The sequence below is a fragment of the Gouania willdenowi genome, chromosome 21 (genome assembly GCF_900634775.1).
Source record: "Gouania willdenowi chromosome 21, fGouWil2.1, whole genome shotgun sequence".
NCBI lineage: Eukaryota > Metazoa > Chordata > Actinopteri > Blenniiformes > Gobiesocidae > Gouania > Gouania willdenowi.
The window spans coordinates 4,938,072-4,951,948 of NC_041064.1; the positions used below are offsets into that span (position 1 = coordinate 4,938,072).

At 36.8% G+C, this 13,877-nt stretch overlaps 1 protein-coding gene across 1 annotated transcript in view; it reads left to right on the top strand.

Annotated features, from left to right (window-relative positions):
* The first annotated feature begins 10,735 nt into the window (after positions 1 to 10,735).
* The window catches only part of LOC114455080 (DNA ligase 1-like), a 53,565-nt gene continuing 50,423 nt past the window's right edge, over positions 10,736 to 13,877 (top strand). Inside the window, exon 1 of the mRNA XM_028436094.1 lies at positions 10,736 to 11,783. Within this exon, the coding sequence (XP_028291895.1) occupies positions 10,792 to 11,783 (992 nt within the window). The 5' untranslated portion in view covers positions 10,736 to 10,791. The remainder of the gene's footprint in view (positions 11,784 to 13,877) is intronic.

Here is a 13,877-nt window from a genome sequence, read left to right on the forward strand (position 1 = left end):
TCCGAGGACAGATGACAAGAGTACTGTATAGTTTCAATGTGGTTTATTCTTGTTACATTTGCAAGTAAAATACACACACAGGTGGCTCGCAGAAGAAGCCTATGTCTCGCTATGTGTGTGTGTGTGTCTGTTCTCTGTGTATGTCTGGCTCTGTCTGCTTTAAAGTCAAAAACAAAACAAGTTTGGATGAACTACGACTGGGCCCGCGGAACGTCTCCGCGCCTAATAGCACGTAGTACGTTCCAGAGAATTCAGTCAAATGTCTCGATTCCACGGAGTAAAAAAAGGGTCTCTGAGAGGCTCTTGACATCCACTCATAGAATATGCATGTCAAATTACAGCCAGATTCAACAAGCATTAACGGAGAAGCAGTCATTTGAAAAATAGGGCCCCCTGGCGCCCCCGTGGCACATAAAGAGCAATGGGGCCCATTCATATATTAGTATGTGTCAATGTTTCAGTACCACCAACTGTTGCAATATTTGACTCACAACTAAATGAGAAAACAACTTCAATGAAAATTGCCAAAAAAAGGGCCCCCAGGGGCCACTAATCAAATTGTGGGAGGCATAATTGTAATCTACGTTAGATTACCTTTGAAACAATATGTCACATGACCATATTCCCATAAATTTGGAAATTACTGGAAATGGGGGGTGGACCCCTGGGACCCATTTAAAAAAACAAAAGCGTCTCATATATATATATATATTCATTCAGTATTCATACAAAACTGTATTCCCATCTAACGGAGGAGTAGTCATTTGAAAAATGGGGCCCCTGTGGGCCCCCATGACACGGGGCCCCATTTATATATTTATATGTGCCAATGATTCAGTACCACCAACAGAGCAGACCAACTCTGCTCTGTGACCTTGAGGTCATGTGAAAAATGTGCACAATGTGTCAGAGCCCACCAGAGACAGAAATAAAAGAAATATATTTCAGTATATTAAGTAATAAAACACAACTATTGCATTCTATATTCCATACCTTACCAACATTGGATTCCGCTGTTTAAAAATATACAGTATATCTATTTATTTTAATTGGTTACACCTTTATTTGGTTCACAATAGATTGTCTCTATCTGAAGGATGGTTATAAGGTTATTGTTTTTTTTTGGTGATTGTTCATAGCTATACAAACTCTATAATTAATTTTCTCATTATGTACACTGCTATACACGATCCTGACTGTACTGAGAGAGACCTGAATAACCCCAAAAAACATTGTTAACCTTCTTCACTAGTACTGAGAAATTGGCTCTTTTTAGAGAACCGGCTCTTTTGTCTCGTCTTCTAATACCTACATTAATGTATTATCACGTTATCCATAATAGTTAATACTGTTAAAAACAAACAAAAACATAAGAAATATTTATTCACCTGCTGTTTTACAGAAAAAATAAACCACCCAATGAGCAGCTGGATCTATTCTTCACTCCGTACTTGCCTTGTGGCGATTCCAAACTGACCGTATTCTCTATTTTTTTCCTGCTTTGTAATAAACACAGTATTAAATTCATGTTTAATGTGTGATTTTTACCATTGGAAATAAACACAGTATTAAATTCATGTTTAATGTGTGATTTTTACCATTGGAATCCAATGAGACGTTTAAAGCACCTGCAGCTGCTGGTCCTGCATCAATAAGCAGCAGCGTTGTGTGTTTCATGAGGTTCGGGGAAGGGTTGATCAGGGCCGTGAGATGACGATTGATAAGGTTCATCACAAGTGTCCTTCATGTTACCATGGAAGCAACCAGAGCATGCATGCAGATAATCCACCTGTGTATAAATAAATAAATAATAAACATGGTGCCCATTTCAATGGAAATGATTTGGCAATGAATGATCGGATACACGTCGTATACCACATCACCTTGAAATCAGTGTGTTCAATCTGAACCCAATTCAGCTAAAAATATAATGTTGATTTATTGTGTTACAGTTATCTATACCTTTGATGTATGGTTAAAAAAAACAATGATTATTTTTGATTAGTTACTGATTAGTCTGTACTTTTTAACATGTTGCATACACATATACGTGTGTGTATACACATACATGATTTATTCTATATTTGTGTATATCGTACAAACGTTTTCCAATATAAATGTAAATGTGTGTTCTGTCAATATTTTTTCATTATATTACAATGAATGGAAAACATATATATGACAATATAATTACTCATATGTATTTCTATGTTTAGCAATACACTTCACAATGTATATGTGTGCATAAATATATACACATACATTATGAAGCGTATTACTGAGCATATGTAGTTACATATTTAGTGATACACTTCATAACTTATGTATATTTATGTGCATACATATATACATATCATGAAGTGTATTACTAAATATATGTATTTATATATTTAGCAATACGCTTCATAACACATGTACATATATGCACATAGATGCACACATATTATAAAGTCTGTTTGTGTATATTGTACATGTATGTTCCCATATACATGTGAATGTTGTCTATATTTTACAATAAATTGAAAAAATATGACAATAAATGTACTCATATATATGTATTTATATAATTAGCAATACACACAACAATGTCTGTATGTATATATGTTATTAAATATATACATACATATGTTATGAAGTGTATTACGAACTATATGTAATTATATATTTAGTAATGCACTTTATAATGTATGCATATTTATGTGCAAACATATGTACCTACATAGTGTATTGCTAAATATGTGTTAATACACTTAATTACTGCATGTATGTGCATTTATATATAATTATATATTTACTAATACACTTTAGAATATATGTGCATATATATGCACATAGATGCACACATATAAAGTCTATTATTATGAAATGTATAATTACATACATTCTATATATATTTATATATAGAAAGTGGCCATATCTTGTGTTTTTCAATTTATTGTAATATATTATTCTGTATAAAAATATAAAACTTATTTTTATGCATGTAATACATTGATAGTCAATATATAGAGAAATATTTTTTCTTTGCTTTGTGAAGTAGAATAATTAGTACATATAACCTGGGGGGGATTATTATCTGGAGACATGGTGGATTGCATTGTAACCATGAGTCAATCAGCTCATATGGCAGCTCTCACATGTTCATTAAGGACGATTTTCACCCTCTGGCTCATGTTTCTCCAGACAAACCTCAGCAAAGGTGTGAGACTTTGGGGTAAATATGCAGGAAAGTTCTGAGAGGGGGAGCTTGGCTTTTGATCTTTTCAGTCCTTGTTATCTGTTGTTCACTACAGTTTGGTGACAGGAGATGGAGATGAAAGTGGCGACGCTCTGACACTGAGCCTGACAGTATTCTCAAGTTTTGCTGAAAAGAGTTTCACATTTTTCCTTTCAATGATTCTTCTTCAGTTTGATGGCTCAGCGCTAATTGAGTCAAAGCAGGAGGGCATTTTGTTCCATTGAAACTCTGGCTTTAATAGCAGCATTGGTACGGGATGTTCTGTGACAATTTTAGAAATTAATGCTTTTGCATGTCCCATGTTTCATTTATTTACTGCTTTAAGTCAGTACAGTGCAGTTATCACAATTCATTTTAATGGCACCGTTGTTTCCTGATGACTGTAAACACATTAATTGTATTTGGCAATTTATTGTTGTCGTAGGAGTTCTTATTATTTTTCTTCCTCAACGCTTTTGTCCTAGAACTCCTCCGAGGCTATTAATACAGCACTAATGACAGGTACGTCATATCATAGGGGCCATGTCAAGGATGTGCAGTCAACCTTTTTTGGAGCCAAAATGTCAGCGTCAAGGTCATGGTCGCGTCAAGTATCAAAAACCTAAATGTTCCATATCTCTACGAATATTTATTTTACATGTTTGATGTTTACATTTATGAAAAGTTCATCTCAAGTGGAGTGTTTTATTAAATTGGACCGAAGCTGTACGACCTACCAGTAAAATATTGGTAAGGGTCAATGTTCATGATGTCACAAAATTAACAAAAAGAATGCTTTTTTCCCCCATAACCTGGCCACTGGTACCAGTGAACAACATTTCCTTTCAATGTGTGACCTTGACCTTCATTCAAGGTCATATTTAAGGTCAAGAACTCCCCAGAAAAGGACTCTGGAAGCCAGAACAAAGTGAGACCTCAACGCATTCAGGACAACAAAGCTCAACCCAATCAAAAAACAAAAAAAAACCCAACATTTTTTCCCTATAACTTGGCCACAAATTCACATTCAGTGCTCAGACTGGTACCATTGAACAACATTTCCTTTCAATGTGTGACATTGCTGAAGGTCATACTTAAGGTCAAGGTCAGTCTTCTGTTTTTCCTGCATTATTGCTTTCAATTTAATTAGTAAAAAGAACAAACTTGTCAACAAATCCAGATACAGGTTGTCATTTTTGCCAATTTTTTGAATTTTCAATTGCCAAATACGTATTCGCCTTGTGAATACAGGTATTGCCTAGATACACTTTAAAATATTTGATTTTAATTTATCATTCAATTGTATTTAATCATTTTGTGATTTCGTTTTTTTTCTAAAATTGTTTACTTTTGTGTTTCACAGATAATGTGGCATTATTATTATTAGCCAATGCTAAGTCTAATGCTATTGCTAGATTAATGCTAGGCTAATGCTAAGGTAATTGTAGGCTAGTGCTAGGCTCATGCTAGGCAAGATGTAGGGGGATTTTGGAGGGGCATGACTATGGTGGGACAGTGTTTTTCTGATGGCTATAAACATTCATTTTACATTATCACATTTCATTTTAATTTATAGTTACATTTTGTTTCATCATTTCATTGCGATGTCGATTTTTCTCAAATTGTGTACTTCAATGTTTCGCAGATAATGCTAGGCTAAGGCTAAGTAAATAGTAATGTTAATCAAATGCTAATGCTAAGTTAATGGCTGGTTAATGCTAAGCTAATGCTGGGCTAATGTTAAGCTAATTCTAGGCTAGTGCCTGGCTAATGCTAGACTAGGTGTAGTGGATATTGTGGGGTATGGCTAGGATGGGAGGGTGTTTTCCTAGCGGCTGTAAATGCATTCATTTTACTAAAAAAATTATTTTAATTTAAAATTCATTCACATTTTATCATTTTGTTATGATGTAGTTTTTATCAAATTGTTTAGTTCAGTGTTTCACAGATTTTATGGCATTAGTATTAGCTAATGCTAAGCTAATGTTATGCTAGTGCTAGGCTAATAATAAGGCAATACTAGGTTAGTGTTAGGCTAATGCTAGGCTAGGTGTCAGGGATTTTGGGGGATTGGTGGATGATGTCAGGTTCTCTGTTTTTTTGCATTTCAGTTATTCATCCTTGCATTTTCTTCAGGAAATGCAAAATGTTCATTTTAATTATTGGTTTTGTGACAGTGACTGTCAAAAGAAAAATTATTACTTAGTTTGTCATGTGTCTTTTACAGTTGTCTAGATATGAATAAAGTCATTTCTTAGTTGGAAACGTGCAACTAAAACCTTACAAAAACCTTTTATTTCCCTTAAATTGAACTGCAACTCGTCTCCATGATCATAAATGAAGTTGGAAATTTAATTTACTCAACACAAATGTAAATCAGCACTTACAATTAAAAGAAGCTACATTGTTTCATTACTTAACGCCAGTTTTCTTTTTTTTTTTTTTAATGAAATGCCAAATGGAAAATAGTCATCTCAGCAAGTATGGGGTGTTTAGATTGATGACATAATGCAGAGTTTTTGGGTTTTAGACATATTTTTGAAACTTTACATTCTTACCTGAATCACATTGTACAAACTAGACTGTCTCATACATCTTTAGTACCTCCCGTCATCAAAGACGCTGTGGAATTCCAAAATAACCGATCGCTCTGAACTCCACAAAGCAAAAACCTTTGAATGAAAACCTCCAAGGAACAAACCAACCAAACCGACGGCCTCCAGACATGTTGACCTTTCTCTGCAGTCAGTCTGTCTTTTCTCTCTTTTGCTCTTTTAAAGGAAAAGAATATAAACACCTGGGAGACCAACAGGAATTAGCTCCTTATTAAAGCCCTGCTGCACTTTTCATATTTCACTCACATTGTGAGGCACTTTCTCTCGGGCGCTAATGGACGAACAATTTCCTTTTGTCGTTTTGTGTGGATGTGCTCGACATGAAATGATGCCCTGCAAACACAAAGAAGTGGAGACAATAGTGTTTATAATGTGGCCTTGCACAAAAGATCAAATGAGTTATTCATGATTTGCTCCACTGACACATGAAAAAAATATTTTGTTCAAAGCTTCCTTTTTTTTTTTTCCTCAGTTTTTGTACTTTTGTTGATTTATATGAAGGAAAAAGGAGCGTTACTTTTGACTTCATATTTGACCACATTTCACATTTATGCTTTAAAACAAGAGCAATTAAGTAATATTGGATAATACAGTTGAAAGTGTGTGCTTGGGTGTGACATTTACAGATCGTGTGTGTGTGTGTGTGTGCGTGCTGACTTCTAATGGTGTCAGAGACTAATATTTCTCTCCTGGCTGCTGAAATAAAGCCCAGAAAGATCTGAATAATACAGTAAGATGTGGCCGAGAGGATTACTCGGGTAGGAATGTAATCTTGGATGCACAGCATAGCATGTGGTGAACAATCTGCAAGGCACGTCATTAAGAAACAGAAGTGACGTCCAACTGTGCAGACATTAAGGATTTATAGTGAGTGGCTAAAAAATGAAGCGTGAGACTAAAAAAAAAAAAAAAAAAAAAAAAACACATTTACCCAGAAAGTTGGGCTCAGTTTGCCTGGTGTTAACACGTAACTGGACTCTAGGAAGGATCAAAGAAGATGACTCTAGTCCAAGTCACTAGCTGTGTTTCCATTACAGTATTTTGCAAATAAAAGCAATATTTCTAGTTGATCTTTTTGGGGAGGAGCCTCGTGACTCCCGTGAAAACGAACTTCCTCTTCTGTCCACACGTACCATGTCATGTTTTCTCAGAGAGCAGTGGTCATGTGACCAGGTACGTCACGCCCCCTGTGATGGATAATTGCGTAAAAAGTGTTTTTATTGAACCTTTGTCATACATTTCAATACTGAAATGTCTGAAAAACCTCCTCATGAAGGTGTAAAAACTTTTTAGTCATATTTGAGTGTTTTTTTCTATAAATTCAGGCGTTTCCATTAGCAGTTTTTATAGCGCGATTTTAGATTTTTCACATTTCCATGGGTAATACTGACTTGCTTCACCTTTGTTTGTTCACTCTGCTGTACACTTTGAGTTACAGCAGAAAAAAACAGCAGCTTTTGTAACTGACAGGGTTTTTTCCTAAAGTGCATTGTAAATGCTAACAGTTTACACCAGTTCTTATGAGAATGCAGTCTTAGGTCAAGTGTGCCTTTAATATTGGTATTAATCCATGTCAGGTACCACAAATGATGCCTCGCTCCTCTTTGAAGAACAAAAATCTCTCAGTGACCCCATTGTGACACGATGTCCAAAAAATGGTTAAAAGAAAGTATGACTATTGGATTATTCTTCTTCAAATCTGATTAAAACATTTTTAATCACATATTTTAGTAACAAAACAGTAAAAAAGCTCTTTATCAATTAAGAAAAAAAAAAAAAAAAAATCTATTTTTCATGCTCAAGGTTCAGTGAAGCCATTATCTGTTAAATCTCCACCTATGAAAGTTCTGAAATAATTCTAAGTGAGAAAGTGACCGAGTAGAATGTAAACATGTGCTCATTTCATCCATAAAACTCACAAAAACACATTTAATTCCACCATTCTGAGATTTTTGGAGACCCGCCATTATACTACTGACTAAACTTCAAAACAAGTCAGTTATTTAAAAGTGTTAAAAAACAAAAAAAAAAAAAAAAAAAACGAGTTGAAGACAAGAAGAGATGCTTTTATTTTGAAAAGGTGATGTTTGAGTTTTAGCTTGAAGCGTCACAGGACGATTTCACATTCTGCTCGCAATGCATCATGGGACGGTGCTTACCTTGCCTACCCTGACTGCACGTCACTGTAGTGTACCCACTGTGCATACCTAAAAAATGTCAAAATGTAGTATATATCCGAGTATTTCTGGCATACTCTTTTCATACTATTTAATGTGAACGCACCACAAACTAATTTCTAATCAGACTTAGTATAAATAGTACCCTGGTATGCGATTTCGTAGACAGCCATAGTTAATATGAATCGGACTTCCTGGTTAAACAAAATCAGGAATATTCCATAATCAAAGTCCCTTTCCCTGTTTGAGAAGAGAGAACTATAAAGGACATTATATTCAGTCACAGGAGAAGGGAATTCAGCTTGATATTGGAGGTTTTAAAATAACAAGTTTTGATGAACTACGGCCGAGCCCGTGGAACGTCTCCGCACCGAGTGGCTTGTTCCCAAGAATTCAGTGAAATGACTCAGTTCCACAGAGTAAAACAAATGAAATTGTGCGACGTAAAATGGTAATCTACTTTGAATTGCCTTTGAAACGATATATCACATTACTATGTTCCAATAAATTTGGAAATTACCGGAAAAGGAGGCGGGCCCCTGCGCATTTCGATCTAACACATACGAGTTAATAGGCCCCATTTATATATTGATATGTGCCAATGATTTGGTAGCACTAACCGTTGTAATATTTGACTTGAAAACAAATGCGAAATAAACTTTCTTTCTCTTTTCTTTTGGGGCCCCCCTGGGTCCCAAATCAAAAATAGGGCTCTGAGCGTCGATGCGTATACATTAGGGATGTAACGATTAATCGTAAGGCAGTTAAAAATCTGAAAATTGAATCGCAGTACTTTTTTTAACCAGCAGTGTAGGCGGCGGGCGGAGTCTGGTAATACTTTCTTTCTGGCTGCCTTGTACTCTTAAATATGTTAATAAATGATTCATTACCCCTTTAGCACCGAAGGAATATCTGTAATATTACTTAAATATCTGTAAAAGTCACGTTTTTCTATTAGCTCTGTCTGCTAGCATAGCTTTTCTTCTTCACTGCAAGGTATCTGCATGCCAACCGACCACTGTGTTACCAGCGCCCTCTGCTGGTCCAAACAAATATGACGTAAATCAGTGTAATCACTGTTTTTTTTTTTTAGTCCAATTGTTAAGGCACAAAATACATTTTCAGTTGCACTTTTAAAAGAAAAAGAACTATTATGCAGTTTTGCATTGTTTATTATAGAACCAGAATTAAATTAATAGGCTTCATTTTCATTTGTAATTTTCCTTTATTTATTTCATTCAAGATTTATTTTTAGTTAAATTGCATTGTTTTGAATAGTTTATCAAAGAATTCTTTTGACAATGAAAAATAAAAGGAAAATAGTACAGTATTTTCTAGTTTTTTTCCCAAAAAAAAAAAAATTTGTCTACAGTCCCATTTTGTAAAATAAATCGTGAGAGAATCGTATCGTGAACCCAGTATCGTGAATCGAATCGTATCGGGAGTTGAGTGAATCGTTACATCTCTAGTATACATCCATAGATTATAGCTACCAAATTTCAACCCGATTCGTTCACAAATAACAGAGGAGTAGTGATTTCAACTAGTGTACACAACAAGAAGAAGAACAAAGTGAGTGGCGTTGTAAGTCCGGTATCCCGGCCTAAAAAGCTGAGTAACTTGGAACATTGCAGATAAACCCAAACTGATGAATCAAACCGTCTGCAGAGCTACAGATAAGGAGCCATTGTTGTCCAATGTTTGATAAAGCTTTGTTTTTCCATCTCATTTTGTATAAAATGTTAACAATGCCATCATTCACAAAACAAGCTGATCACATTCCACCTCACTCTGCAATTCAGACAAGTGCTGTTTCACAAGCCTGCAATGAAGGGTAATCAATAAACGCTACAGCACTTCACGTTTAAACTGTCACCTCAAACGGGGGCTGCTGACAGTCTCGTACTGATGCAATAAATATCAGAATTATCCTCCCACAACTGCAGTCCTCTCTAATTTAAACTATATGTCTTCCAAATAAAAGAAAGATTGGTGCAGGTAACATAAAGACATATTTCAACCATTTAGTGCAGGGATTCTCAACCTTGGAGGTCGCCAGATGCCTTTAAGAAACTAAGAATATTTTTATTTTTGACAATTTCTGCTTATTTTTAGCTTTTTACTGTAACTACACCAAACTTGCCATATTCGAACCTCTTTTCATCACTTTTTCTTGCCATAGTTTTGCTCCTTTTAATGCATTTTTACTACATTACTCCCATTTCTGCCACTTTTCCATCAAATTTCAAAGTCTTTCCTGCACATTTTTTCCATTTCAAAGAGATTTTTGGCCCTTATATAAACCCTTTCCACCACTTTTCCTATACCTGATTCAGCATATGTTGACCAATGTCACTTTTAGCCTCTTTTCACCATATTTCATGCTTATTTTTGCCCGTTTAACCACATTCACAATTTGACATGCCCATTATTTGCCAGTTTAAACTAATGATTCCTACTTTAAACTAGTTAAAAAAAAATGTCACTAACATTTTCATCTGTTTCATCGAGTTTTAAAGAGTGAAGTGTCTTTGAGTTTCTTGAAAAGCACTATAAAAAATTATTTCAGTAATATTATCGGTATTTTGAACAGTGGTTCCTAACAGCCAATCAGCATTCAGAATCTTGCACTGGGTTCTTTTTAACGATGACAAAACAAAGACGAAAGGCAATGATATCACATCTCACAGTGGGTTCTTTTTTCTGGACAGATACTATTAGTCCTTTGAGAGACTGGAAGCTTTTTGGTAACGTCCACAAGTTTTGCATCTAAAATTTTAAAATGGAGAAAATAAACATCACAGCAGAGACAGAAGTTTCTTCTGATAAATTATCTTCTAATGAACCAGCTAATCCAAAGTGTAATGAATGTGGAAAGATGCTTAATCAAGAAAGAGAAATGGATTCCATCCTTTCACTGGATGAGGCACATCAGGAACTGAAGGTCAAATTGGAAAAAAAGGACCAAATGTTGGAACTAAAGGAAGAGGAAATCACTTACCTTACATTTTTACTGGATGAGATGGAAAAAGAATTAGACATGAAAAATATCCAGTGGGAGCAAAGCCTTGAACTTAAACTGGAGGAGCTACGTGAGAAGGTCCAGGCTCAGAAGAAGCAGTTGGATGAAGTAAAGGCTGCTTTGTTGGACATGACAAACAAGCTTCAGAACAATGAACAAATGTTCTTAAAGCAGACAGATGAACAACAAAAAACGATTTCAGATTTGGAGGCCACTCTGAAAATGAAGGAGGAGGACCTAAAAAGCCGCACAGACCAATGGAACCAACTGGAGGAGAATGAAAAAGCTGTGAAAGCGATCACAGAAAAGGAAGCTCTCTGCAATAATGAGAACCAGTCAACACAAACGCAGGTACTACAGACTGCCCTGGATGAAGCACAGAAAAAAATTGTGGAAATGGAAGAGGAGCGGTCCAACCACATCAAGACTATGTCCATCATGAAGGCCACGCTCACTGAAACACAGGAAGCCTTCACCAAATTGAAAGCCACAATTCAGGAGCAGAAGCAGGAGAAGGAGAAAGAGAAGGAGAAGGAGGAGAAGAAGGAGAAGGAGGAAGCAAATGAGAAGGAGGAGAAGAAGGAGAAGGAGCAAAAGAAGGAGAAGAGGCAGAAGCAGGGGAAGGAGGAAGCAAAGGAGGAGGAGGAGAAGAAGGAGAAGGAGCAAAAGAAGGAGAAGAGGCAGAAGCAGGGGAAGGAGGAAGTGAAGGAGGTGGAGGAGAAGAAGGAGAAGGAGCAAAAGAAGGAGAAGAGGCAGAAGGAGGGGAAGGAGGAAGAGAAGGAGAAGGAGAAGAAGAAGGAGAAGGAGCAAAAGAAGGAGAAGAGGCAGAAGGAGGAAGAGAAGGAGAAGAAGAAGGAGAAGGAGAAGAAGAAGGAGAAGGAGAAGAAGAAGGAGAAGGAGAAGAAGAAGGAGAAGGAGAAGGAGAAGAAAAAAGACAAGGAGCAAAAGAAGGAGAAGGCAGCTTCTAATGACAACCCGATAAAGAAATGGTTCAAAAACCTGTTTAGAACCAAAAGAAAATAAGGATGGTGCTGCAGATGGATGATGTGAACAGTAACTGGTGTAACAACGTGACAGTGATCCTTCAGCACTGCTCTCCTCAGAACAACCAGAATATCGGCGCATGTTTGTGTCAAACTTACGTGTCCTGATGTCATTCCATTCATCTGAATTTGGACCGAGGACCTCCTGTGAGTCACTGAAGGGATGTTATTGTTTTTGAATAAACAATTGAAATCTTAATTGCATTATTCTGTTTAAATATCCTACTCCTTAGTTGAGTATTGCATGAACTTTACATTCCCATAAATATATTAAAATAAAAATATAAACCTGTGCTACAGCAGGGCAGGTTCTGTTTCTATCTAACACATGCTGATGTTTGAAACTTAAAATCTGTGGATGTAAAGAGCAATTAAATAAAACCAATCTTATAATCCAAAGCCAAAATAAACGATCAGGTTAATTTAATCATGATCACGATTCAAATTTGATTAATTGTGCAGCCCTAGTTCCAGCAGAAGTCTCCATCGCAGCGTTAGGTTTAACGGTTACACGGCAAAGCAAGAGGAAAAAGTAAGACAGACGTAGAGAAGCAACAGAATAAAGTAAGGATGTCCTGATTTCCGATCATGTGATCGGAAATCGGGACATGGTTTCAGACTCGATGGGAATCGGACGTTATCTCCCGATCAAGACTCGGTTATGAATGTACATTTATTATCATTATAGAGGTGGGCGGTATAGTGGTTCATACCAAATACAGCAGTATCGGTACTGATTACACAACGCTCAGAACGCTACGCTGTGCCGCGTCAGATCGGAGCCTTTTCAATGTTGCGCTCCTTGGTTTATGAGGAGCGATAACACACAGGACTCTGAGCCTGACAGCTGACGTAACTGACACACACACACACACACACACAAATCAGCCACTTTATGATAGAAAGAAACAATAAACAGCATAAAGTTGCCAAATAACCACGTTATGTTGGTTTAGAAGTGATCGTGTCTGGACTCAGAGTCCGATGTTGTTGAGGCGATGGTGCACGGGGAGCGGACGGAGCAGTTTATCAGTCTGGATCCAGTAAAAAGTAACCATAAAAAGCTGTAAATAGACTAATATGCAGACGTGGAGCAGTGAGGAGGAGACTTAATGTAGAGATGGAAACTTGTCCGTTGAAACTGATCAGAATACACGGAAACCTCAGTTAACCAGAGTACAGCAGCCCGCCTATACCTGCCCGTTCTGATTGGCTGAGTCGTTTGAAGGGCACCCTCAAACTTTGGAATGTGACCAACATAATGGTGCGTTCAATATCCCGGAAAATACGGTACTTGTGTGTGAGGAGTGGCTGTCAGCCTCTTACTGTCCTTACAGCAGCCAGTGATACGTGCTTTAATGTCAGAGTCTCTAAAACATCAGAAAACTCTCCAATAACACCAGATAACGTCCCTACATTTGTCACTAGTCTCTGCTGAGAAAAAAAAGCCCAATAAGAGCTCCACAGCTGGAGCGTTCACCAGGATTCTGGTAAGAGACGATAGGATTCAAAACAGGGAGGGGAGAGTTTTTATACAAGTCTCACAATTCTGCAAACTGCAGCTTTAATGCGAATCAATGTGAAAAATACATGCCGAGAAATGTTTTGTGTGACACCAGGTACACGAAACAGAGTCCGCGTGGTCGTAAAATGTGAGCTTTGCACTCACTGGCCTTGTGGACTCCGAGGACGTCCCTATGACTGGATGCTCAGCTGGGAGAGTAGAACAGCATGTAATCCACCAAGGTAACCATGGAGATATACTGGTCAATCATCAACAAACAGTGAGTTTCAATGAGAGTT